The 27,725-nt window shown below is 47.1% G+C and overlaps 1 protein-coding gene across 8 annotated transcripts in view; it reads left to right on the top strand.

The window, feature by feature from the left end:
• The window catches only part of BCL11A (BAF chromatin remodeling complex subunit BCL11A), a 75,760-nt gene that overhangs the window by 5,019 nt on the left and 43,016 nt on the right, over window positions 1–27,725 (top strand). For all 8 annotated transcript variants that reach the window (XM_048296521.1, XM_048296520.1, XM_048296519.1 and 5 more), the window contains exon 2: window positions 1,200–1,529. In XM_048296521.1, the coding sequence (XP_048152478.1) occupies window positions 1,200–1,529 (330 nt within the window). The remainder of the gene's footprint in view (window positions 1–1,199; window positions 1,530–27,725) is intronic.

The raw sequence follows: 27,725 nt of genomic DNA on the forward strand, positions 1-27,725 counted from the left end.
TCATTCAGAAAATTTGTCAACTTTGACAACATTAGGCAAGGTATTTTGAGTTTAAAGAAGGCGCTTCTCACTGTTGCAAGGAAATGTGGCAGTTGCTTGGCCAGGCTGATTTTTAGATGCTGAAGGCCACCAGTGCTAACATGTTCAAGATAATTTAAGCATTCCCTTATTTCAGGATTAAAAAATGCAAAATGACTGATTGCCTGATTTCCTTAAGTACTAAAAAATATCCTATCCAGCTAATATCTTTGAGTGGACTTGGTGGTGAATTTGCTGTTTATTTGGATCCTGAGGAGTAACTCAAAAGTGAGAGGTGCCTCCCCCACCCCGAAGGCATTTCTGCTGCACTTGCTTTTTTAACATTTTGGTTTTCTGCCATATATGTATATTTATTTATTTATTTGCCTCGTCCTGTCTCCCCTCCTCCCCCCCTTCGAATAACTACCGCCTTCAGGATTTTTTTAAATTGGAAGCTGCTAACGGGCCGATGGGGACAGTGACACAAATCCATGCGTTTCCATCTGCACGTGCATTCTGAGGGCTGGATGTGCCCCCCGTGTCGGGTGCCTGGGTGTGTGTGGCCATGCAGGCTGGCTCTCCCCCTCTTCTCTTTTACACGCACACATTACCTGCACGGCCTGAACAGGCAATGTGCAGTGTCTGTGTGTATTGAAACTCCTCCTGTCCATGCTGTGTTTCTGAATTTTAGAAAGTGGGTCTGGTCTGGCTGGTGGAAGATACACACCCATGTGTGTGAGAGCGTGTGCAGTGCTTTTAGCCTTGAATTCACGTACATAAATAATACATTCAGCAGTAAACCGCTGTATTCCCTTCTCGTCGTAGTACCACAAGAGTTTCGCAGTGTGTTCTTTCAGCTTATCCATTTAATTTTAGCACCGAATTGTTCAAGGAGTCAGAAATTTGCCTTCCTGTAGGAACACAGAAACAGTTGCTGTGCTTGCCCTCTGAGTTCTGCATGCTACAGCTGCTCCTGCAAAATCTCTTCCCTGTAACTGATGAATCCCTGTCCTCAGTGCTGTGCTGACAGCCGTGTTGCATGGGTTTGGCTGGGGGGGAGCAGGCGGACTCGGGAGCGGGGTGTAATATTCATGAAGAGGGGGCTCGGCGCTTTCCTCCCCCCGCGCCTGGTGCCTTTCCCGAGAGCTCTAACCATTCTCCTTTTGTTTCTCAAACTGCAGCCGAACCTCTTGAAGCCATTCTCACTGATGATGAACCTGAACATGGCACATTGGGAGCTCCGGAAGGGGACCACGACCTCCTCACTTGTGGCCAGTGTCAGATGAACTTTCCGTTGGGGGACATTCTTATTTTTATTGAGCACAAACGGAAACAATGCAATGGCAGTCTCTGCCTAGAGAAGGCTGTGGATAAGCCACCTTCACCCTCACCAAGTGAGCTGAAAAAAGCATCCAATCCTGTGGAGGTTGGCATCCAGGTTACGCCAGAGGATGACGATTGTTTATCAACGTCATCTAGAGGAATTTGCCCTAAACAGGAACATATAGCAGGTAAATTAAAGCAAGGAGAAGTGTTTGCAAGTTTATTTCTGTTTCAGTTGCAACGTAGCATGTTGGCAGTCGTGCGCTACTGTGTCTGTGTGTTCTGCTCGCCGTGGCGGCCGGGGTGTCCATGGCCTCCCTGCCTTGGGTTAGCGGTGTTTCCTGGTGCCTGCGCAGCGGCAGGAGCAACAGGCACGTGCCGTGCCAGCCGGTGTTTCTGGCGGTATTGTTTGAGGCCACTCTCGCGATTTGCCTGCATTGTAGTCACTGTCTCCCGGTGCCTCGCCTGCTGGAGTGCCGTGGGAGGAGGGTTCCGAGCCTGCCGTGCAAGAAAGCGAGGAGCTTTTGAGTCTTTGGCAAAGTCAGGGGTGAAAGAGTTAACCGAGCATCAGCCAGCCTTGGTTCCATATTGGCTGTCAGCGTATGGACTGTAATTAAACACAGCCCCATGGCAAAGTGACACCACCGACCTTGACTTTAAGATGCCATTTTCGACTGGCCAGGCCAGAGTAGAGAGGGCAGTTGCTGAAGCGCACAGACATGCTTATTCGAAAAGTTTAAGGGCATGTTGGAAATTTCAAAAGGTTGGTTTGACAGGAAAGGCTACTCTCTGCAGCCTGCCTCCTCAGCCAAATGATAAATGCTTCGCTGTGCTCTCTCTTGTCTCTGATGTGGTTTTGACAGATGTATCTTGATTTTGTTTGCGGTTTACACAACCGCATGTCATCCGTACAAATGTCCAAGGCAGAGTTCTGTTTTGTGCAACAAACAATGTGAAATGTAATTTAAAAAAAGAAAAAAGGGTAAATAATTCCATTTCATAGCATATTTTTTTATTTTTTAAAAAATCAGAAAGCCATTGGCCATGCAGGTATTTTCACAAATGAGGTTAAAAAAATAACAGTATACCATGTGAAAGAAAATCGCAGAGCCCTGGTAGTGTACCAAGGCACGCTCTGCTTTTAAAACCCTGCTAGTAAACAAAAGTACTGCCCATTTGCAGCGAGCATTTCAAATCACTTCAAACCACGCTAATACTGCCAGTCGAAAAAGGCGAGACCACAGCGTATCAGCCCCAACGAATGCCTGAACCAGTTTCAAACTCCCCCTCCAGTGCTGTTTGGGATGACTGCTGGTACCTCTCTTCGGGGAGCCCACAGGACCGCTTGGGGTTGTCAGAGGTGCAGTACATCATCACATGATGTGCTGGAGCTTGTCTTGGGCTTGCTTTGGCCACAAAGTTAAACCATAATAGGGCAGTAGGCACTGGGAGGTTCAGCGGGATCCTCAGCCTCTCTGGCCTCCAAGCTGGTCGCCAAACTGTGCTGGAGAGCTGCAGTTTTGGAGGTTTTGTGGTGGCAGCAGATCCATATCGGTGCATGGGTGTCTGCCTGCGCACGTGTCTGTGTGCAGAGCCATGTGCGTGCACACGCAGACGTCATGTGAATGAGTGTGTGCTGTTTCTGCAGAGTAATTGGTATTTCCTTGAAATGTGAATATCTCTACATTTAAGCGGAAACAGAGGCTCAGCTACTGCTGAGCTACATTTTGAATGAGACTTAAACCCCCAATAATTCTCCGTATTGCAGTTTCCCAGACAAGGATGTTAAAGGTGAGGGTTTTTTTCCCAGAGTGGTAGAGGGCAGTGCCCATTTCTATGTGCTGCCTGCAATCTGATGGAAAGCGAGCAGAAGTGTAGGGCATGATTAATGAAGCAGGAGCCTGGCGGAAGGGATTTGTAGTCTTCCAAGCTCTGGAGCCATACTAAATCACCAAATATGGAGGAGCGGCGGTATGATGTAACGCTGTATTTACGTACGGCGCCGCTCCGCTCAAAAGACAAAACACAGTATCTGTCAAGCAAGAATTAAACATGCTGTCGTCCCCGTGGTCCCAGATAGGTCCCTGGGCTGAAGGGATGGCCACGCCGAGGAGTTCTGCACGAGGGGAACCTCCTCTGCTGAAGGATTTGCTCTGGCACTCGTTTGGTGCGGGAGGCTCAGCGAGCCAAGTCTCCCTTTCGCGTGGCGCGGGTGATGCGAAGCGAGGAGGATTTGGGCTTGCGTGCCGTCATGGGGCTGTTAATTTGGAAAGGGCCGTGGTTTTAACTGACTGTAAATGCTTCGCTGGGCAGAGGCGGTGGCTGAGGACAGGGGCGTGGTGGCAGGGCCTTATCCTGCTCGCTCTTACACCCTGCTCGCTCTTACACATCGGTGGGCTTTACTGGGAGCAGGCCTGGTGTCATGCAGGAAGGTCCACAGAGCAAGCCGTGAGTGTGTCCTGAGTAGAGATGGAGTTGCAGTTCTCAGGGCTCTTCTGCTCCAAGTTTTCTGGCTGTGGTGCCCAGCTGTGCCTACGGATGGGAAGTCCACAAATGCAGGTTCTCTGCACCTCTCTGGCTGGGCCAGAGCCGAGTGACACTGGGGTCCCTTGGTTATTCCTCTTGGTTGGAAATGCAGCCTGGCTTTGGGAGAAGGAGAAGGTGCACCAGGACTTGCGGGGTCTTGTGCTGTTCCTCCCCTTCGTGTTTTCATCTCCCTTTTCACTTGGATGAGTTCAGCTCCCTCGTGTCACAAAGAAGTGTGGTGATAGCTGGAGTGACCCACTGCTCGTAGCCAGTAGTTTGTGGAGTCCAGCGGTAAAATTTCCAGTGAGAGTCTTGGAGCCTGAACTGTGGAGTTCAGGCTACAGGAAGGCCCCTGCAGAGAACCTCAAATTCTTCCAGTTCAGCTATTTATATCTGACTTCTGTTCAAGAATGCAAAATGCAAAAGATTTGAGTGTGTAATTAAAACAGAAAAGACAGAGGGTGCATTTGGAAAAATACACAGAAGTTGGGGGAAGTGATTCTTTTTGCTAAGAGACCAGAAAATACGTATTTTGTAGCAATATAAAAATGTACCCAGTTAGTTGTGAGGCTGGAAGAGGTGTTCCAGGTTAGCCCTGGATACAGAGGTGCTGTGGGTGAGCTCCGGGTGCAGTTTGTTCCCTGCCTGCAGTTTTGTAGTCTGTAAGTTGGGGTATTACAGTAGAAGAGAATCTTAAGTAATGGTTAAAGATCTACAGACAAGAAAGGAGGCAGCGACTCATTCAAATGCAGGGAGAAATGATGTCTGATTTAACTGTCACTAGGCTGCTCGTTATCCTGCCGATTTCCAGAGACAGGGATGAGGACAGGAGCTTGCTTACATGTGTGCGTGAAACGTGTGCAGCAGCCGTGGGATCCGTATAGGTGCAGGCATATGTCCGTACCTGGCTCTTCCATGTGGGTGTCTGCCTGTGCACAGCTCTGCCTTGCTATAAAATTTTGAGTGATGCTGATCCAGCACTGGAGCTGAAATGCCATAAATTTAACTGAAAATTAATAGGATATGTTGTGTGGGTCCAACGAGGCAGCTTTCATCAATATGTATGTCAAAGCCTCACCACCAGATACCGGCAGCCCGTGATTTGCAGTGAGGGCGACGGCAGGGCTTTAGTTATCCGCTCTCGTATTTTACAATAGGGGGAAATATTAACTGAAGTATCTGGAGATCAGTGAACGTAAAATCGCTGTTCACTTATTGTAAAGGCTGAGGAAATATTTATCGCCCGCCCGTGTCAGGTTTTGGCGGTTTGTTTGTTGAATGTATAAATCCGAGGGAATTAATGAAAGGCTGGGGTTTGGGTGAAGAAGGATCTTAAATGTTACTTGGATGCAGTTGGGGGAACACTTTGGAGTGCTGCTGCTTATTCCCCTGTATGATGCCGAGTGTGTATCCGCGGATGCTCTATTTACCGTACAAAGAGGGGGAGGAGGAGGGGAGGTCGTTTTTACTGCTCGAATCCTATATTCTCAAGCTGCTTGTGACATTCGAATAAAACACGTGGGAAAATAATGTAAGAAATCCCTCTGTCTGCTGCAGTCGGGGGAAGGTGAACGTCATTCGGTACTAAATTTCAGACTGAGTGTATTTGATCATTACAGGTCTCGGGAAGTAACATCTTTAAGCAGAAATTTTCTTGGGCTGTTATTAGTAGTTGCCATTATAATTCTGTAGGTTGTGAATGTCGATTCCTTGTTGTGTTTTGTTCTGGAGACAAAAAAATACTGCTGTCTGCACTGAATAGTTAGCATTGCATCTGGACAATAACATGAAAGCTTAAAGGTAGAGGAGGGGAAAAAGGACTATGGGAAGATTTTGAAGTCAAATCTGTCTGCTGTCCTCATACAAAGAAACAGAGAGCACAGGCTGGGTAAAATATTGCAGGCAGGAAAAAATAGTGAGGGTTCTACCCAAAGGCTCCCGCTCCCGAGATTTGGAGCGCTGCGTACAAGCTGTATTTGTAAATAAGACAGAGAAAGGTTGTGAACCGGCAGCTTGGCTGTTTTGTCAAAGTACAATGTCAGAGAAACTCTTTCTAAGACAAATTGTAAATAGAAGTGTCACGATGATTGCATGATTGAGCTCTAGAAGTGTCTTGCAATTGTTGGCATTGTCAGAAGACTTTTGAAAGCTTAATTAAAGGCGGTGGCCTGTGCGGCTGTGAAATTTACTTCTCGGGGGGGAAAAGTGTAAAAAATGTAGGGGATCAAAAAGTTGTAATGCTGCTCGCACGGGGATACAGAGAACAGTCAATAGTTTCCCTGTTTTCCCTGTTGCCTTTTATAAATAATGTTTTTTGAAGAAGCAAGCACATGACACCAATATCATCCTTTGTACGAGGTAAAGATTGTGTTAGTTTTCCTATTCCCCACTGTTCCAGACAGTTAATGTAAAAATGGCTCTTCATTGGAAGCACAAATATGAGTTCACTCGAAGCACAGAAGCAGGGTAGAAAGTTTTCTTCTGCCTCTGCCTTCCAGGGGAGCATCCCAGTGTTGTGGTGCCCTGAATATTTCTAGTGGATTTTTTTGTTTACTGCAAATCAGATCTTCGGAGAGGATGAGAAGTATATTTTCTGTTCTTTCTCCTATTGCATGGGACACTGAATTGTGGAGCTGTCCACAAGCAGAAGCATCACTGCATCCAAAATGCTGGTGGTTCAAGAGGCAGCCTGGCACATGTTAAGTTCCATATAGATCTTGAAAGGTGCATGTTGGCATCACGTGCCGAAAGCTTTGAAAATCATGCGCGTAATAACGCAAGGCTCTGTGTGCAGAGTCCCAGCAACGAATGCTGGGTGATGGAAACTGAGGCAGGGAGTAAATTAAACACCTTCTAATTAGCCCGGTGGGAGAAGTAAAGTCTTCCCTAAACATTCCCATAATTTGGTAATGCCTCTTTTAAAGAGGAGGAGGCCTATTAGCATTACCCCGTTTTGTACATGCAACTCTCAGCCCACGAGCTCTTTCTTGTTTCATTCAAATAATAAAGACAATTAAAGAGGCTTGCGAGGCACCGTCAGGCAAGGGGAGCAGAGCCTCCAGTTGTTTGCCTGCACGCATCCTCATTACGGAAATTTTTTTGGACGAAATTCCCTTCAAGCTTCGGTCTGTTTTTGTGTCCACTAGTACCAGCTTTGTGCAATAAAAGGCGTTTAGCATCAAGCTGGACATGGCCTGGCACAGTGCCACTTGTGTTTTGTTGGGGTTTTTTTTAGCTAATCGCTGAGGATCTCTTGTTACCTTTCTGCTTGTTGTGATTTTGTTCGGGTCATGATGCTGCCAGGGATGTCGCGAGTCCAAGGAAGTTGTCTTCTCCCCGTGGCAGGCATTTGAACCCAGCTTCCATCCAGGAGCACTGGGTTTTATGTGTCAGCTACTGGGGTATTGCACAAGTCCATAAAACACGTCAAGTCCATATATTTTAATACATTAAGACTTACGTATATATATATTCATACTGGTAGCATGGCCCTAAAATTAACCATTGGGTGGTGGGTTTTTTTGCTTTTCCCTTGGGCTAATGAACATAATTTTGTCTCACTGTGTACACAGACAGTAGCTGCAGCCTGACGCCTGGTGACGTCGGATGTAGCACAGGTTTGGGCCCACGTAGGTAGACACCGGTACATGGATTGCTGTGATTTATGGCATACTTTTAAAAATAACAGGCACATTAATGGACCCACAAACCACCCAAGCGGTTGGGATGATCTGATAATGAATTTCCATGAAACACAGCTCGCTCCGGAGAGCCCCCATCTTGGGTGTGCGTTGCTCCGCCAGACGTGGATCAAACTCTTGCAGGAGCGGGACCGGTGGCTGTGGACCCCTATGGATGAGCAGACCAAGTGCTCACATTATTCACACCCTCCTGTGTTAATGCCAAGCGCGTTTTAAAGCCCATAAACATCCTCCCCATCTCTCTAATCAGGTTTAGTATGCAACGCATCCCGCACGGGGTTCAGCCAGTTTGTTTTCCAACCTTTATTGGCCAGCTGCACTCGCTGTGCATCTTTAAAATATTTCAGCGAGGTTTTTTTTGCTCTTCTATCACCCAGGCTGGTAACTTGGTGGCTCATTCTTCATTCGGAGGTGGCATTGCCTGGGGTTGGCGAGGGAAAGGTTTGCGGTGTGGGGTGTGGCGAGGTCAGCCCTGATCCCAGCAGGGAATTTGTGTTCTTCATTTGCCTTTACAATCGGAGCACAGCTACTGTACCTTGGAGCAGCTCTCAGGTGTGAGCTCAGATGGGCGCATGTAAATGTCCTGTCAGATGCAACACAGGAATATTAATGTTTCCTCAGCACCATGCTATAATAAAGCTGTACACAGGCAGCTTAATATGCAGCCGGGCTGGGGAATTGTATAAAACTTCGATAGCCCAGTGTGAATGACAGCGGTGGAAAAAAATATTCAATATGCCACAGTTTGCATTCTTGTTTGCCTTTGATCTAAAGCAAAATGAAAACATCCTCTTCTTTCCCTCCTTGTTCTGAATAGGTGCCCTTCTTCTGCAAAACTGGAGAGTAAGTAAGAAAAGAAAACAAAGTACTGGGCACGGTGCAGAATTATTTGAAGCACATTAACTCCAGCACACTGGGGGATGTAATTTTTTCAAGTATTAGCAAACATTTATTTTTTATACTTGGGATTGTTGGCATTGCTTTTCATTCTTTTTTTAGCATCTGGGTCTGGTCGAAACAAAGAAAACAGTCACCACAAACAGGTCTGGAGCCCCCTTTGCTCCCTGGCTTGGGCACAGCCCAGGCTGTACATCCTCTTCCAGAGGTTTCATTTGCATCTTCTTGTGTGTTCAAATCTTCAGCTCCATCCAAAGGTGTCTGTTTTTCAGTGTGGTTGTGTTCGAGGATTTTTAATGATGTGCTCATTTAACTGAATCAACAGCTGTCAGGAGCGGTTGTAGTAAATCCACAAAATGCACAAAGAAAAATACATACGTTCCCTGAAACAAAACACTTGAAACAAATTGGCTGCCAAAAAAAGCTGCTGAATTCTGGGTTTGCAGACAGTGCACCAAAGTGTTTATTCTCTCCGCTTTCCCCGGAGACCTCTCCCCGCTTGCCTGCTGCAATTCTGCTGGAACTTTTTACCTGAACAGGTTGCTGTTAAAGAAAAATCCCACCGCTTCCCCCTGTTTGGTGGGTGCAGAGCTCAGCTACAGCTCAGATTTTTGTTTTTCACACTTAATAGCTGAGACACCAAGAGTGGGGCAAGAAGCAAAACCCAAATAACTGCATTGCCGACAAGGCAGGGAGGCTCGCTGTCCCTGGGAAATAGGTGCCAGGAGAAGCAGTGCTTCCTCTCTGCCCTTCCAGGTAGGCGTTGTCAGGGTGCTTCAGAGGGTGCACGATTCCCACCGGTGTGGGTGTGCTGGTGGAGGGAGACCTGGGGAGCTTTGGTCAGTCAGAACCAAGGACTTTCTGCTTCCATCCTCCCCTGCTTTGCGTAGATGCTGAACAATTACACCTACAATTTGATCTTTGCTGCAGATAGAAAAACCTCTGCCTAAATAAACAATGGAATTACTGCTGAACAACAAAGGCTTAAAGAAGAGCCCTGCCTTTAGTGGTGTTGTTGTTGTTGTGGATAATAATATTATTATTATTATTATTGTTATTATTACTGCTATTACTACAGCTATTACCTTTTTAAAATTATGCATCACAGTTCCTTTTTCCTTTAGGAAGTAAGGAGTTTAATTTTGTATTAATTGCTTGCTTAATTGATTTATCAGGTAGGGAAATATAAAATGCGAAATAAAAATGTGTTGTGTTGTATCCTGCCCCCCCCCCCCCCCCAATATTCACAACAATTAATTTGTCACCCAGCGTTACTTTGCTTCAGCGTCACAGCTGGCGTTTTTTTCTGACATTGGATGAATCATCTGCGTTTCGTTGCATTTTATACTGAGTTTATTCTTTGTGGAGCAGGAGAATAGACCGGCAAAACTGTCGTTCTTCAGCCAGGGCATCGCAAGTGCTTGGAGCATTTACTGTGTGAGGGTGGCTGGGGGCTTTTCCCCGTGTTTCTCTATTACTGATGCTGATTTTCATGTTTAGGGAAGAGTTGCTGCTGTGCAACGAGAAACAGTAGTCCAGGAGCCTTGTTCTCTTTGAGGAGCTAGAACACAGTGGGATACATTTGGAAAAAGAGATAGAGGCTGTATTATTTTGTAATAAACTATAAACTGTCCTATGTTAAATTTGTGTTACGTTAGAAAAAATCAATAAGGAAAAATTAAATTCTGATAAAGATACTCTTGGATCTTTGAAAACAACTGCTGTTCTTTTAACTAAAACATTTGAGGAGCTTCAAAGAGTATGTATTTCTTCTGATCTTAGAGCTGTGTGACTGGTAGCAGGGAAAAAAAATCTTATTCTACATACAAGTGGATTGCTTAACAAGTCAGCACAGACACATACTTGTTTGTACCATAGAGATAAAAATTCCTGTATAAAAATAATTCAGTTGCTGACAGCAGGCATTGTGCTGGGGCTGCCTCTTTTGTGTTGGCCGGGGGTCAGGGACCACGGCTCCCACTTTCTGCCGGGGGGAAAGCTGTCACGATCGCTTGCTGGAGCCTGGAAATAAGTTAATTGCTTTATTTTAAGGAATGCTCAGAGCCCAGTAGTGTGGTTTTTACGTCTCTGGAAACAGAGAAAGAAGGGGGGGGGGAAATCTCCTAATGGGGGACACGACTTGAAGGCAGTTTGGGAGACGTGGCCTTCAACAGCTTGGCGGCCCGGCAGTAGTTTCTAAACTTTTGTTTTTAACCTAATCCTGATTTATGCTGTCACGTCCCATACTGGCCTTCCCTGGACTCTTCTTGTGTGAAGTAATGTTGGTGTTGGGGGGAATTGCTTAAAACTGGGGACTCATGGCCAATCCAGATGTTTGCTGTTGCGGTTGTTGCACGGCACCAGGTCCTATTTTGTCCAATAAATGTTAAAAAACGGGGCATTAGCACAGCTCCAGGCATCCTCTGTTTTGCTCTGCAGGGGTGCAGGTAGGATAAGCTGTGAGGTTGGAGAAGGCTGGTGAAGTGGGAATAGGAATTATTTGAACATTCATCCATCCTTCAAAGTCGGGGTGCCAGGGAGGCAGCCAGCGCTTCCCTCCCCAACCTTCTCCTGGGATCTCTGGCAGAAGCGTGTCTCGCTCCCCTGCTCTGCACCCTTTGGGATGGCTGGATCAGGCCCCGGCGGGGCCGGCCGAGAGCGGAGCCAAGTTTGGGAGCGGCCACCGGCGCTGAGCGGTGCCCCCGCAAACTCCGCTCGCTCGGCGGCTGCAGCTCCGCTCCCCGGGAGCACAGCGACTTTCTCAGTGGCACGCTCCGGTGCCGAGATCTTTTCATCCCTCCCTTTTAAATGCAGCGAGTCCTTAAAATTAATGCTGCTGCACTTTGATGAAAATAATGTTTTTATAATGCATTTGCTGTTTACATGGAAGATGTGACTTGAGGGGAAAAAGGCTTTTTTGGAGGGTGGTGGAAATCTTGTTAATCTGCTCTCGGAGAGCGGCACACAATACTGCCTATGAGCAAGTCTGTGCTGCTTTTGATAAATTACCATGTTTAGAGATAGGTTTGGCTCTTAAGGGCTTAGTTTTCTGAACAAAGTCCATAACAATGTTTTCTGCCTCTGTTTGTCTCCAGCCCCTTTGGCTTGACTCGGAGCCCTGTGTTTAGTTGAAGCTCCGTCTGGAAGATATAACAATTTTGCATTAAAAAAATAAGGAAATCACAGGAAGAAAAACCCTTTTGCTTTTTGGATGAATCTTACTGATAATTTGCTAAAGCTCATTTGAATTTTAAGCACTTCTTTAATCTTCAAAGGCTAAATTGCTTTATGAATATGCATGGTGTGGGCAGACTTTAGTTCATTACCTAGTTGTAAATTCTAATGACCATTAGGTCCTTGCAGTAATTGCGAATTGTTTTGCATTTTTGATTGGCCTATTAACATGTGCATTCGGCACACATCAGGCCAGCCTGTCAGGCTGCTGAAGGAGAAAAAAAAGGTGAAAATTGTTTTATAGCACCAAGATTCTTAGATTTTCAATCTTGGAAAATTGATGATGTAAAAAAATTAAAGTGGTGTTTTTTCTTCTCAAGATTGAAAGTTCACCAAGAGATTTGACATATTTAATTTACATGATGACTTTGCACTCCTTCATTAATGCAATTTGCATATGAAGCTGTTGTTAATCACTTTTGATCATGTTTTGTGTATTAGCTGCCTCAGTGGCTCTTCTCCCTCAGATGCTCCAGTAGAAAGCAGCAAAATGATGCATCTTCTTGCCAAGTTTCCTTTAGTGAATTGAGGAATTAGGAGTCTAACCTTGAGTAATTAAATATGTTCTATCAGTTCTCTTTTAATGTTAAGTACACTTGGTTGGAAGTGTAGAAGGAAATTGTTCCCATTTGGGGGAGACATTCCTTTAAAAAATAATTCTATATGTATAGATAGACCAGAATTATTTTCCGTGCTCTGGAGACGCCAGGGCTGGAGGGAGAGGTGACAGCAGGGCAGGATGTGGCGGTGCCTGGACCCTTCTCTGCGTGACCAGTGTTGAAAGGACGTGCCCCAGGCCCCATCCTGTGCTGCCTGTGGGTGCAGAGCTGCTGCTGGTATTAGGGTGGTGGCTGTGCCTTTGGGGGACGCTGTGTAAAGGGCAGGGAGCGCCCTGTTCGTAGCAGCAAATCGTGCTGCTGGCGCTGCTCCTCTTCCACTCCAGTCTTCCAGTTGCCTCATCACAAGGAAGGGTCTTTTTCTCCTGCCTGTCCGGGCAAGGCGTTAATCATCCAGCCCTGGGAGGGGAAACTGGGAGCAGCCTGGCTGGAAGCCTGCCCAGCTCTCATAACCTGCCTGGGCATCCGTGCCCGGCCAGCACCGGAGGCCATCCGCCACCCCTCCTGCCTGGCTGGGGCTTGGCCTGGTCCCTGTCCCCTGTCTCTCATGCTGGCAGCACCGCAGTTCCTGGCTGTGGGATCGGGGCCTTGCCTTTGCTTCATCTTTCGGTTGTCCAGCCTTGGTAATTGATGCTCAGCTTTGGTTGGAGAGTTTATCACTGGGTAAGAAGATGAATCGGAGGGGTGAAATGGATACCCTGATTAAAGGAACTGCTTAATGAAAGAAAATAAACGGAGAGGGAAAAGGACCATTCTGGAAGGAACAGAAGTATAATTTTAACCTCGGAGGAGACCTGCTGCTGCCCTTCCATGACTTCCACCCATACCACGCTAAAAGTGTGGTTCAGTTCAAAGTTGTTAATATTCAGCTGGGAAACAGTATCCAGAACACAAATAAATTATTAAGTGCATGAACTTTTTCGGCAGTAAGATGAACTGATGGGGTCCATCTGCGAGATCCAGGGGCTTTTTATTTGTGTGTGTCGAACGATTCTGCCCTCCGACTTCATAGCCTTTGGTCCCTGGCCAAGTGCATGCATAATTGATTCCACACGCGCTATCATTTTCTTGATGTAATTGCTTTAGTAAGATATGTTGAAATCTGATGGATAATTTACTATATGAGAATGACAAAAAGGTAAACGTTTGCGTTTTGCGCCGGGCGCGGAGAGGAGGGTGCTCAGGTGACCTGCGTGGTGAGGGGAAACCCACGTGGACCATCTCCCACGAGCAAAGATGGAGGTAGATCGCTGGAGAAGTTCAGAGCAAACTCTCTGGAATTAATTGGAGTTTTACAACACAGGTGAAAGCAAAACAGTGGCGTTGTTCAGAAACTTTCATTTTTTCTGGAGTGATGACTTTTTTGCTTTCCTAATTGCCAGAATGTGAACTCAGAAGAAAGTTCTGCAGAAGGCAAGGGGAGAGTATTTTTAGAAATCAGTGTGTCCTGGACTTGCTGCCCTGTGCTGCAGAAGGTCCTGACACTGGTGCCTTGCCTGGCAAAAAGATCTTCTCTCTTGGCTGTTTAAATAATCCACCAGATTAAAGTCAATGCCTCACTTGGGCTGGATATATTTTTAGAGATTTCAGCAGTCTGTAAATATCAAATCCACCTATAATTCCATCCACATCCAAAGGAAAATACTCCACTTGAAAATTTGACATCACATTGGTCTTTAAGAAATGATTTGTTAACCTTCCTTTCCCCCTTGTTTCCCAGTCCTGGAATATTCTGTATTCCTTTCCGTAATTTTTTAAAATAGATTTTGAGGTGGTGTAGACACAAAAACATTTTCTCATTTGCTTCCCCCCCATGCCATGATGTTTTCAATGTACTAAAAGAGGAAAAAATATCGAAGGCAAACCCACATAACTGTAGCAAAACTGTTTTTGAGCAAGTCATAATAATGAACAACACATGATCTGAAATGTGATCAGCAAACATATACTTATGCCAAGGAATTTTTGCCATTCACATACCAAGGTTCTGTAAATCAGTAAACCGCGGCAGAGGAGCCCCCGGCACAGCGAGGGGAGGAGCAGGAGCAGGAGCAGGAGCAGGAGCAGGAGCAGGAGCAGGAGCAGGATGGGCTGCCTAGCAGAACTGTCTTGTTCACAGAGCAAGGAATGGGAACAAGTTTTCTCTCTTCCACCTTCCTTGTCTCCCTCTTGGTCCACACACCAAAATGTACAGCCTCTAAAGAGGGACAGTGCAGCCTGATCTGTCCTCAAAAGCAAAAGCAGACAAATGAGTAGCAGAGGGATGAAATTTCATCACAACGTGTTTTACGGGATTTTTTTTTTCCTTCCCCCACCTCCCCATCTTACACAGAACCAAAATGTAAATTACTTTCTGGTCCTAATTGGATTTAATTATTTCTTTAGGAGAGGATGGGTGGGAGGGGGTGGGAATGGCACACAGCTGTCCTAACAAAACAAAGGAGCCAGAAAACCCTCACTTTCCCCCATGTTGGCTAATAAACGGTGCAGAGGATCTTAGTGCTGGCAAGCAAATGGAGCGCTGTGTAGACCTGGGGAAGGGGTAAGCGCTGTCGGCAGCCGGGAGCATTAGGAAAAGGCCAGGCTAGCTGTTAGGAAGTGCCCTTAAATGGTGATTCGTGGTTTCCTATTAATTTCTGTGACTGCCCTGTGTTTCAGAGCACCCAGCCTGGCCTTCCCTTAACTTAAACCACATTGCCCAGATGCCTTGGCCCTGTGGTGAGACCCACCCTCAATAGTGGGCTGTGAATCTCACCAGCACGGCTCACCTGGGAAGCACCAGCTCCCTGTGGCACTGCTGGGAGGGACTGGGGGTGGATTTGGGTGCCCTGCACTTGGTGGGGTGTTCCCTGTGCCCTCCAGGTGGGGTCTGGGACACTTGGGTGCCAGCGGTGGGGTCCGTGTGAGCTGAAGCTGCTCTGTGGGTTGGTGGCACATCACGCCTGCAGATCTCCAAGAGCTTTACAAGCTTTAATGAATGTGACCACTAACGTGATTTATAGTGCGATTCATTATTGGTATTGGAAGGACTGTATTCTTATTTTGTCATTTGCTGTTAAAATTAATACACTCCATGCTGGCTATAAAAGTGTATTTGCATTTAATTGCAAGTCAGAATGAATTAGTGGATATGATTTAAACCTGAACTCACTCCCTAAAAAGAAATCTTCAGTGGGGAAGGAAAAATCAAGCTCTGTGCTGGATTTCTTTGGTGGACGTAGGGATGGAGATGGGAGTCGGGGAGAGGAGGGGGCAGGCGGGGGCTAGGCTCTTTTTTTTATTATTTTTTTATTTTTTAAATTTTTTTAAATTCTTGACGTTGCTTTCAGCAAAAAATGCCTTTGCCAGGAGGGGCTTAGGCAAAGTGGTCAAGCACATCTGCTCCTGGGAAGGTAGGGAAGAAAAGAGGTTACTAGTAATAGGGCAGCAGCACAAAGGGAAAATTGTACACTGGAAGCATTAGTCTCCTCGGCGGTGGTGTGGCCAGACTGGTTTAGCAGACAGGATGATAGATTGCTTTGTCAAGGGTCCCAGGGTGTGCCCTGAACTTGAAGCACTTTGTTTATCTTGAATAGAAAGGGAAAAGCACAGACATAATCGATGTCTAGTTTTTTAGGAGGGAGGAAGAGGTAGAGGAGGGAGCGAGGGGGTGGTGGCGGGGGGGGAGGCCCTGGCTGTGGCTCTCCATTAACAGATGAACTTGGCTGAAGTCCAGAGTTTGATGAGAGAGTGTCACAGCTCCGGAGTCGGCCAGCCTTTTCAATAATTTTTTTTTTTTAATACCTGCTGACTGTACATCAAATGCTCCCAGGTCTTTTGGCTAAAGGCAAGAAGAGGGAGAGAGGGGGGGAAAAAAGACACAGCTCCATTTTTTCCCTCTGAACCAGTTGAGACCAGTCCCTTGGCCACGCATGCAGGTTCTATCATCTTTCCTGGCTTGCTGTTGGGAAAAAAAAGAGTTGTCGCCGTGCCAGTAACCTGAGGGCCCAGGACAGGAAAAAAAAAAGGGGGTTGCTGTTCTGAGAGGCAAACTAAAGTTGAGAGTCTGAGAGCAGGAGGGGCTTGCGTGTGTCTGGGAGATTTCAGAGATAGCAGGAGTTAAATTGGGGGGTGAAAAGCATCTGCAAGGCAATGCCTGCCTGGCTGGGGAGGGTGAACCCTGGGGGCAGACCCAGTGCAGGCCCACAGCTTATGCACGACAGCACCTTTCCATGCTGGCTCCCACCCATTCAAATGACTTTATGAGAAACAAAACCAAATTGATCCCCTAGGGCAGACCTGTGCTGGTCTGTGTGAAGGTGGCTGCACTTAAAGCTTTCATGCAGCCCTCACAGAACGTTTCTGGTCCATCCCTGATGTCGAGGTGCTTCGTTGGGTGGTGAGAGTATAGACAAAATGCTGTGGTGGTGTAATAAATGCTGTGGTGGTGAGAATGAAGACAAAATCCTTGTAATGCCATGGTGGTGAGAATAAAGACAAAATCCGAGATCTTTACTGGGTTACCGTTGTTTTTACTCAAAAGTTCCTTGCTGAGCGAGAGGCGGATGTGGTGGGGATGTAGTAAAGGAGGCTGCAGGGATGCTCCGGGTCGGAACTTCCCAGGGGTGCCTGGCTGGGGGTATGGGTGGCCCCAGGGCACCTGTGACTTGGAAACACAGTCTGAATTCATGGTTGTTTTGGGTATTTTTATTTTTTTGTTGTTTCCGATTATGCCGTTTCTGACAGTTGTTCAGCTACTTACCAGTCTTGGCAGGAGGCTGAGCCTGTAACATCCTGACATTTTTGCTTTTTAACAGGCCAGTCTCATCGTGCTGGAACAAACAGCAGCTTAACTGCGTTTCACTCTGGCTGATTTGAATAACGTGTACTCTGGTCAAACAAGAAACTCCTCAAAGGAAGAGCTCAGCGCCTTGTTTCCCGTCATGCTGATGGACGGTGGATTTCAAAATGCATGGAAAGGGCATAGCTGGGAAAACACGGGCTCCCCCCACTGCAAAGGGCAGCGTTTTCAGAGGTGTGAAGGGTAGGTCGGAGTGGATTGGGTCACCTGCCTGTCCTCCGTCCCTTCGATGCATTCCCAGCATCACGCCTTGCTGGGAATTACGAGGTTTGCTTGGCACTAGAGGCTTTATGTCACGTGACTGTCCCTCTTGGAGAGTGGGCATGCATAGGGACAGCCTCTCTTAGTTAAAGCTTTGCCTGACCACCTTGCTCCATGTGGGCATGCAGGTCTGTGAGTCGTAGTTTTTGAGGAATCTGGGAATATGCCATGGATTGAATATCCCAGCCTTGTTTCCTCTCATTCCCCTTTGCCTTCTTAGCCAGCAGCTGGTGACGTGCGGTGCACTGAGCCCTGCTCTGTGGGAGGAAAGTACAAAGGCTGGGAAGAGGCTGTGGGATACAGCTTCATGAAACCGAGTGCCAGGGCTCTGGGGCTGGAAATCTCCTTCCTTACACTGGTCCTTCCCTCACTCCTCATGTTGCATGTCAGACTGTAACTGGTTTGATGGTGAGCTTCCCAGCGACTTGGCACCCCTGTGTTTTTTCCCAGGCGTTTGCCTACGCACGTGCACAGCTCCCGTGTGTTATGCCTGCACAGGACTCCCTGTTATCTGCTGATCGAGGTGTTTACCTCTGCAGCATCCATTACGTGGGGACCTGAGTGCCTCGGAGATGTTAATGAACACACCCTCGCACTGCCAGGGCGAGAGAGGCAACTGCTGTGGCACAGGTGGGGTGGGTCACCCCAGGTAAGGCCAGAGAGCTTCAGCAGAGCAGGAGTGGGAGCCCAGCCTCACTGCTCTTCCTCCCTGCTGGTGGCTTGGCAAAGCTGGGAAGAAAAGCAAAGATGTGGTCGCGTCTCCAAACCAACCTGCTCTTTACCAAGACCTTGGTAAGGAGTCCCGCCTCGCTTCACCTCTGGCCCTGGGGAGATTCAGCCCCTTGGTCTGGGGGCACGTGCTCGGCTACGGCCATGCAATGCCACATCCCTGGGTTAGATTCGCCTGTACATCTGTGGGGAGGCAGCGGGATTTGCAGGGGCTCCCTGTGTTTGGGCAAAAGGCATTGGTAGCAAAGGTGGGTTGCAGGTCCAGGAGACAAGGCGGTGACCTTTGGGTCAAGTACCTGTGTCTGGAGAGCCCGCGATAAATATTGTACAGTGGGAACAATGGGGCTGTAACAGAGCTGCGCCCAAAGAGGCTCGGGCCGAGCAGCCGGCTGGCTGAGAGGCTGCTGGGGGAGTGGTGTAGTATTTCTACTTCAAACTGATTGAAATGTCGACTTAAAATCAACGTTGTTGACTAGGGATAATTTACAGTTTTCTCAGCGCTAAGTAGCCGCGCGCGTAAGGATGCGCTCCGGGATGAGCGCTGAGTGGTCCGGGCGCGGTGCTGAATCAGATGCATTATAGGTCAGCTCTTTATTTGTTTCATCACGACTTTTACACAGTTGTCGTGTAATTTATGGCTGCTTTCACGTTGTCAAACATTTTCATTGTGGCTGCTTCTTAACACACTCCTGACACAAACACGGCTGCTTTAAAGACACTGTATTGTTTCATAATCTGAGAGGAGGACTATAAAACATCAAATTACACTATCTTCAGGCTAATCTAAATGCACTGCAGATTGAAATCAGAGCTCATTTGTCCCTGATGCAAATTATTAAGTTCTAATTATAAATATCCATTTAATTACCCCATACATTTTTATTCTGCAGACCTTCTCAGCAATTCTGTCTGAGATACAGTAGATGTATAGGAGAAAATCTGCAGTAATTAATGTGCATTTCCTAAATAATAAAGAACAAACATGAGCCACTTTGTTCATGGATGACATATCCGCACACACATTTTTAGCTATCCGTGTCACAGCAGCAGACACTGAATGCTAATTCAAAAATAAATGGAAAAGACAAAAATTAAAAGTTTGGGGGTTTATTTCCCTCCTTTCCCCGCCTGTTGTGGAAAGAGCTGGGTCTTTCAGTGCCTTGTGCCCCCTGGGAGAGGGATGAAAGTGGCTCTGGGAAGCATGGCATCATGTCCCTGCCCTCTGTCTCGTGGAGGTGCTGATCCTGAAGCTGCCTTGTACTGGAAGCCCCACAAATCCAGATGCATCTTGCAGTTAAATAAACTGGGGGAGCCACTCTCTGCCACTCCAGCTTCTCCAGCTTCTCGGTTTCATGCCCAACAGCGGCTGCACAGGTTACAAAAGCTCCTCTCAGGCAGCAGTAGGGAATGTTTGTGGTCCCTTCCCTGATTCTGTGCTCATGCAAAACCCAAGGGCAGGGATAGACACAGAGAAAGTGTCTGTGGGGGCAGATCCTGCTCAGAGTTACCCCAGGGGTAAATCCTAAGTGGCTTCCTTGCAGTCAGGAGAGTCATTTGGTAGGCACAGCGGTGTAAAGGAGCTTGGGCTCCACCCCTTACGGTTATTTTTGTTCAGGTTAACAGAGAGCTTTGTCTACCAGCCACTGGAGTCTAGGAGAAAAACTTGGAGAAGGTGGCAGGCATGGAGTTGAGCCTGGATACAAGCGATGCCTGTCAAAAATCACCAGAGGAGCACATGTGTGTGTGAGCCTGTGTACCCATACCCATACATGGGGTGGGAGTCTGACTGCACAGCAGTTAATGTGAGCATTGCCACAGGCTTCATTGCACTCCCTATTTATACCCATATTTGCATCTGCTTTCTGGGTGATAGAGTAGGCTTTCTGGAAAGGATACTCGTGTGCTATCAGTAATTATAAACAGAAATTAGCTTTGAATTTTTTCAGACATATATTCCACTAAAGCTCCATTCATTTAATCAGTTAAGAAGATGAGGGGCTGCAGCAGTGTCCTTAATTCCCAAATAACTTTGTCCTTATTTATTATAATCGTTTTATCTCAAACTTTGTCCTAGAGTCACAGGGCACTAAGAAGAAAATCGTAGAAGTGTTGGTAGGAGCCTAAGGACCTTTACAGAAAGAAACCAAACAAAACCCAAGCCTGATTTCCTAAATAGAAGAATAATTACCTTGGCTTTTCTAGCAGCAGTATATTTTTTGGAAAGATCAGCCTGTCTTTTTTGTTGGTGGTGGTGGGTTTTTTTTTTCCCCAGAATCACAACTACTGTGCTGCTTTGAAACATGTTTTTTATTATGATTCCTCTGCAGCATAGTCACTGTACAGATAATACTGCTTGAGATTTTGCATCTTGTCATCTCTGTTATACAGAAACTTAAACTGCAGCCTAACCTGGCAGTCGGATGGCAAGCAAGCCACGCCGCAGGCTTGCGAGTGCTTTAATTCCCACATGATCTGCTTTTACCTGAGCAACTGAATGTATATCTCTGCTCATGTTGTTATTGTCTGGAGCAGAAAGTAAACTACGTATCCCGCCACTCACACTAGCTTTTCACGGCTTAATAGTATTTACCTGTAGTTACTATTATTATTACATCCTCCAAATGCATCGGTTGTTACATTGCTGGTGTCTGGTGGGGTGCCCCGGCTGGGACTCGCTGATGGGGTCACCCATGTCAGGGTGTGATGTATGGATTATGTTTACTGCGGCATGTTTTGTTTGTGAGCGAGGCTGTGGCAGTGGGGCAGATGATGAATGAAGATACGCCATGGTTTCATGTTCATCCCTGTGGTTCTAAGTCTCCAATACAATAAAGATCCTCTTGTGATATGGAGGGATTTATGTGCCTGTAGTGGACTTAGAGCTGGACTTGAAGGTGTGATAGTCCAGTGCTTTGGGGTATTTTTGGTGAAATTTTGGTTTATCCACAACCTGGATAAACACTTGGAATTTGTTGTAAAAACCATGGAGGTGTGTGAACAATCCAGTTAAATAATTTGCCTGGCTGAAATACTGGTCTGTTTTTCATCTTTGGGCCTCCACGAGTCAGCTGGGTGATATTCATCACCAAAACACAAACGGGCAAAGAGAATCACAGAATGATTTGGGTTGGAAGGGACTTCAGAACTCATCTGGTTCCAAGTCCCTGCCATTGGCAGGGTCACCTTCCACTGGACCAGGTTGCTCAGAGCCTGATTCAACGTGGCCTTGAACACCTTCAGGGATGGTGAATGCGCGTGTGCTGTCGGGGACCCCAGTGATTAATGCCTTTAGAGGCTTCCTTACCCTCCAAGATGCAAGTAAAGCATTAATTCTCTTAGAAGTCAAGTTTGCTGTAGTGCCTTTACACCTGGGCTGTGGAGTTTGAAGTCGGGGCATGGTAAGGATGGCCTTCACCCTTGGGGCAGCTGGCTTGTCACTATGGCAGAAGGATGCTCGGAGCTTCCCACTCTTCTCTCCCATAGGTCTCACTTTCCCTTTTTTCCCCCCCCGTGCATCCACTTAAATGGACAACTATGGTCTGTACACAGGTTCTTCTTACTTATTTTATCTCCTGAAAGACTCCAACAAGCTTTTACCCACTGAGTCTATAGAGAAAACGGCCAGGCAATTTTTGTTTCAATTTAGGCGTCTCTCCGGAGCACTAGTTCCAGAGACTGATCAATAGGTTTTATTGTAGACCTCACTGTCTCTAAAAGCACCGTGACCTTATCCTGTCTAAAAATAGCATTTGCTCTTGCTGCCTGCAGAACCTTGACCTGTGACAACCCATTTGGAGCATAACTGACACGTGCAGTCAGCTGTGCATCCAAGACCCTTGCACGCCCCGGGAGAAAGCTCCCCGTGCTCCTTGTAGCCCTTGTTGGGAAGAAGGAGAGAGGGAGGGCTGTGGTGGTGGATGAGGTGCCCTACTCCCTCAGAAATCCTAAAGTGGATGAGGGTTGGTCTTTTCCAGGTCCTGAGCAAGCCCTGGTCCAGCCCATGGGCATTGGGAAGCGAGCACCTCTGAGCGTCCATCCTCTTTTGGGAAGAACCTTGCATGCAAACCTAGATCCACATTCACACCAGCACCTTGTGCCACATCCCTGCGTGAGTTCCTGAGCTCAGAGAAGTGCTGCTCTGGAAAGCATACTCTTCTTTGTTTCTAAGCTATTCTTCCTACATTTGCACAAAAGAAAGTCACCTAAGTTACACCATTTCCTTGGTCAGTGGGTGTGTTTAAGGCAGTTCCCAAGGGCAGAGGGAGGGGGGAGAGCTCGGCATGGATTTTGGTGACCTATTGATGCAGCGCAGGGGCTTGAAGTGGCCACCAGGTACTTCCTGCCTATGGCAATGTCAGGCAGAGAAGAGCCCTATTGCACACCTGCATCCTCCACCAGAAGGGGCTTGTTTGGTGTTTTCTGTGCAAATGAAGGGATGTGGGAGAAGAGGAGCCTGCAGGGACCCCGGCACCCCTCCCTCCCTCCTGCTGTGGCTGGGCTGCCTGGCAAGGGTTAACCGTCGTCCCTGGTGAGCAAGGTCTGGTGCAGAGCCTCTGGGAGATGAAAAGGGAAGCAGCTATGATTGCAGAGCTGTAAAAGGTGGCATTTTGTTCTGCCCGCTAACAAAAGCCAGGACTATTGTTGCCTCCGAGCTTGAAAGAGAGGTCACCGGTGGTATTAGTGCAGCTAATCACAGGAGAGGCCGGGTGGGCTCGGGCGCTGCTGGCGGGGCTGGGACCGGCCAGCGCGGGCTGTTCCCAGGCACAGGTTCCTCTTTGGTTACACAAAATGTCCGCTCCCGCTCCCCTAATGTGCAGGCTATTATTAGCCGGTGTCACTCGGTTATCTGAGAGTGGCGCTTTTAGCTGCCATCTAAGTGCTTGACACTTGGGTTTACAGCAGATTAAATTAATTTTTAGGCTGGTTTGGCTTTACTGGGTGTAGACAAAGGGAGCAGCTGCCGTGGAAATGTAATCTGGCACTGGTGAGGGTGGACAGCTTTAGCTGGTCTTCCCCTCTGCTTGCGCTTGGAGGGTCTCGACATGCAGGGGACAATTTTGGTACCTAAAACACCATCCCTTGGAGCATGGGCACCTACATCCCCAGCTCAGTGCCAGGCCATGTCCCTGTTAGTCAAAGCATGTTGAGATGGAGAGCTTGTGGATGTGAGCAGCTGGCAAGTGCAGGCACCAAACTGATGCTTATAATTGTGTCTGTTCAAATGCTGTAGTGCAGAGCTCATGATAAATATTATTTACTTATTGATGAGTCTGTTGGTGCAAGTCATTCCTTTTGCTCCTGGGCATGTTTTTGTCTTACTTATTTTTGGCTAAAAAGCAGCAGGCCTTCAAGAAGATTCTGCACAAGTTTTTTCTGCCCTAAAAGCAGATCAGGTCAAGAAATTAGTCAGAGATGGAACGGACTTAATTGCCAATTATTGCTGTGGGTGAGTGGCACAAGGGATGGCCATTTTGAGTGGAGGTGGTGGGAGGAAAGGAGTTTAAAACAGGGTCAGTGTCAGAAACCGAGTTCTTCTGAGCCAGCTCTGGATGGAAAAATCTGGTTGAAGACATCTCCCCAAGGTCTTCAACTGCTGCTTGAAGGGCATTCTTAGACATTGCATCTAGTATCACTCTACCTTTAAAGTTAGATTGAGAGGGATCAAAGACACCTCTCAAGATCAAGACACAGCTGGCCCCGCTCCAAAACTGCTTCCTCAAGAAGGGTAGCAGCAGGCCAGGAGTTGGCAAGGTTGGTTGTGTCAGGAGATGTTTGTCTCTTTAGCCGGCTGATGAGGTTCCAGGGCGGCTGGTGCCTTGTGCTCCTGACACGAGGCATCTGACCATCGCCCCAAAAACCTGAGGGGGTGGGATTTGTGGTGCATGGGAACAAGGTTAGCCCAGAGCTGGGGTGAGCAGACGCTCCACACGAAAATAGCAGATGTTAGAAAAGGTAATGGCTGGATTAAAACTCAGCCCTCATCTTAAATTCATTGCTGTCTTTTCTTGTGGCTTTGGGGTCAACGACTGATGTAAGCAAGTTCCATTTTCCCTGTGGTACCTCGGCATTGACGGGTGTGCAGCTCTGGCAGGCTGGGCTGCTTTCCCTTGAGTCCTGCACCCTGCTTATCACTGTTCTTCCCATTTATTTGCCTCCTGGCGTGGGAGAGTCTCTGCGGCTGTGGTTTGCGCACAGGGTGCATTTCAGGGGAGCATGCACAGGTGCTGTGTGGGCGTCTCTATGGAAGGAGGTATGGGCTTGGAGGCTCCAGAGCCAAGACTTTCATGGGTAAAGCACAAAGCAGGAACACCTCTGGGGTTTCTCTGCCCAGCCTGGCTTTTGGGTTTGATCCATACGAGACTGATGATCACGTTAAATTCACCACCTTTCAAAATGAGGTCAGTGGTGGGAGAAGGTGCAGAGCTGTGGTGAGGGTGCTGTGCAAGCCTTGGCGTGGGAGGCTGGTTGCCCCTTGCAGCCCTTGGCATGTGCTCCTTGAGCAGCCTGCAGGCACATGCGGCAAGTCCGGCCAAGTTTCGATCCTGGCACTTTCCCTCATTCCCTGGGGGACTTCAGGAGAGGCACAAATAATTCAGCTTGGTGTGGTGCAGGGGGAGGATTCTATCTTGATTTCAGCATGTGGTGGTGTGTTCACCTGAAAATGAGAACCTTTTCTGGGCAGGTAAAATATTTGTTGGAAAGTGTGGTTGGGTGAATTTAGGTACAGCTTTGGCTGGCAAAAAAAAAAAAAAAAAAAAAAAAAAAGGAAAACTTTTGGTCACTGAACTGAAATCTAAAATGCTTTTATTTCATTTCCATTCTGGTTTTCCCTCTGAATTTTCTGTTAGGAAAATGGAGCTCCTGTGAAGGGGATTAAGTTTAAGTTACTAATGACTGCACAGCAATTTGATGGCCTCCATTGAAAGAGAGTTATCTGCTCATCTTGTCTTATTTAGGGTTTTGTTTAATGTTGTGGCTAGGTGGAGGTTTCATGTGGATTTCTGGGCACATCTGTAGGTACACTTCACCTATATGCTTTGCCAGTAAAAGTTTTGCAACAAGTGGATAATGTGTTTTAATCCCAACAGAGCAGCCAGCACTAGCATTGCTTTGAAATGTGTGTTGTTGGGAGGGAAGGCCCTCTTTGTCCGTGGTATTTTAGGAGTTAGGAGGCGGATTTTATGGAGTGCTGACTGTGCTGCTTTCCATCTTGATGGGGATGTCCATCTTGATGGATGTTGGCCTGGCCTTGGGGAAGGTGATGGTTGCTGCTCTTGCTAAGAAGCTCTTGGAAACCTGGTTTTCCATTCCATAACTCTCAAATTTAAATTAGTTGTTGGGGCTGCAGTATGTCAACCCAGTCAAATTCGAATCATGTTTGCATAATTCACACCTCACGTCTGATGGGAGAAAAAGTGTTTCCTTAAATTAACAAAAGCCTGTAATTATTTTCTTCTACATGTTGAAATCGGAAAGGCGTCTCCTTGAATTTTATTCTTTCTATAATTTGTTTTTGCTGTTGTTTCAGAATAATTTAGTCATGTATTTATTAGGAACTGGCAGCATCTGCTAATTTTCAGAGCCATCACAATGATGGCAACATAAAAACTTGAGGCCAGAAGTGGGGCCAACACCTTATTTGCAAGCAGTCACATTTATTTTGGTGCTAACGCTGCTCTGTTAGCAGAGGAATATGGTGTTCAGCATAATAAAGAGTATGAAAATTTGGCCCTGAGCAATCACTTCTGCTGTGTTAGGGTCAGATTGCGGAGCCTTTACTCATCAGGGTAAGTATTTATTAACCTTCAGAGAACAATGGCTGTAATGAGATTACCTGGGTAAATGCTGATCCAGTCAGGAAGGAAGTTTTGGAGCCTGGGCCCAATGGTATTTTAAGAGAGATAAGGATAAGGAGGGCTCTTTGCTCTGCCGGTCGCTTTCCTACCTGTGCCTGGCAGGGCTGGAGGGCAGCCTGGACTGGCCAGGAGTTAATGCCTTTTGAAGTGGTGGTTTCACTCTGTGTTGTGTTTCCCGGATTAGCCGTGCTGAGGGGGAGAAAAAGCAGTAAAAAAGTCAGTGTTTGAGTGACATGAACAAAGTAATTGACTATCAGTATCAAGAATTACTGCACAACCATGCAGGGGACAAGTCAGAACATAACTTGACAAAACCCTGCAACAAAGGGCTGCTCAAACACACCCTTCAGTCTCAGGAGCTGTAAATTGAGCTTCAATTCCAGGGAAATACTTTTAGGCTTTGTGTACGTTTTTGTATCTGCTTGCAGCGCTTCAGTGCCACTCGGGAGGTGACTGAAGTCCCCAAAAAGAAGCAGCAAGCACTGTGCTCAGCCAAGCACCAGGATCAGTTGTTCATGATGGTTCATGGCAAAGTGGCTTCAGTCTTCACAATCATATAGTATTTCTCTGATTCCCACCTCATTTTCCCATCTGGCTCTGTGTACTTCTCAAGAAAACTTGGGGAGGTGAAGCAGCTCCTCAGTCCTATTTTAGTCGCTGTTTCTCTTATAAGGGAGAAACAAAGCGGGGGACCTTGTACCCTGCTGTGTGAGTGCAATGATCATTCCGTGAGCAGCTCCACACCCATTTCTTCCTACAGGTTAGAGACACATTTTTGGCACTGGACACGGTAAGCGTTCCAACATGTTTTTAATCTGTGGCTCTCACGTCTTTAAAGGTCTGGTGTCGTGGCTCTGGTTGCGTGCGCGTATTTCAAGGTGTCTCAGTAGTGCAAAATGTGGGTAAAATACCGTGACGTGAGTTTAATCTGTTGGTAGGAGTTTGCTCTGTGTTTGTTCTGCCTGTCCTTCGGTGACACTTTCTATGTCCTCAGCTTTTTGCCTGTGACATTAGATGACTCTTCTGGATTTCCTGGTGTCTGGCAAAAGGCTAGTGACAATACTCTGTTGATACTTTCCGCATTTATTCCTAAAACCTGTCTACTGCTTTTGCTGGGCATGCAAAGTGAAAAGTTGGATTGTTCATTTTCTACCCAGCGTGCACCTAGGTATTGAAACACAGTGCCAAAAGTGTGGAATTCTGTTGAATTGGGTTTTTGATCAGACTCCAGATTCTGATTCAATTCCTTCCCCATTTGCCCGGAATGCAGACTGCGCCAGTTGATTTTCCCCCTTCCTCTCTGAGTGGCATTGCCACAGTCTGAACTCAACCAGCCTCGTGATTTATCAGATGCTTTTTTTTAGAGGCAGAGCTGTAAGAGCAAATGTCTGGGGAGGACCTTCCAGGTCACTGGGTACAGTCTGTGGCCTTCGACATCCACAGGTGCTGAAATGGCTTCATGTGGCCTCGTTTTGTGCTTTACTCAAACACTCTGAGATGAGAACAGTGCCCGGGGTGGAGCGGCGGGCGAGGAGGAGGGAAGAGGAGATGGATGATCCCTCTCTTGTTGTGGGAAGATTCAGCAGTTGCCCGTGGTCCTTTCACCTCTGCGGGGCCACGTAAGGGTTACAGCATTTGAGATGTTTCCCAAAGTGTCAGTGTCAGAGCACCATTAGGAAAAGATGAGATGAATGACCAAAATCTAGGGCAAAACAAATTAGGC

This window comes from Corvus hawaiiensis, chromosome 3 (assembly GCF_020740725.1).
Source record: "Corvus hawaiiensis isolate bCorHaw1 chromosome 3, bCorHaw1.pri.cur, whole genome shotgun sequence".
Classification (NCBI taxonomy): Eukaryota; Metazoa; Chordata; class Aves; order Passeriformes; family Corvidae; genus Corvus; species Corvus hawaiiensis.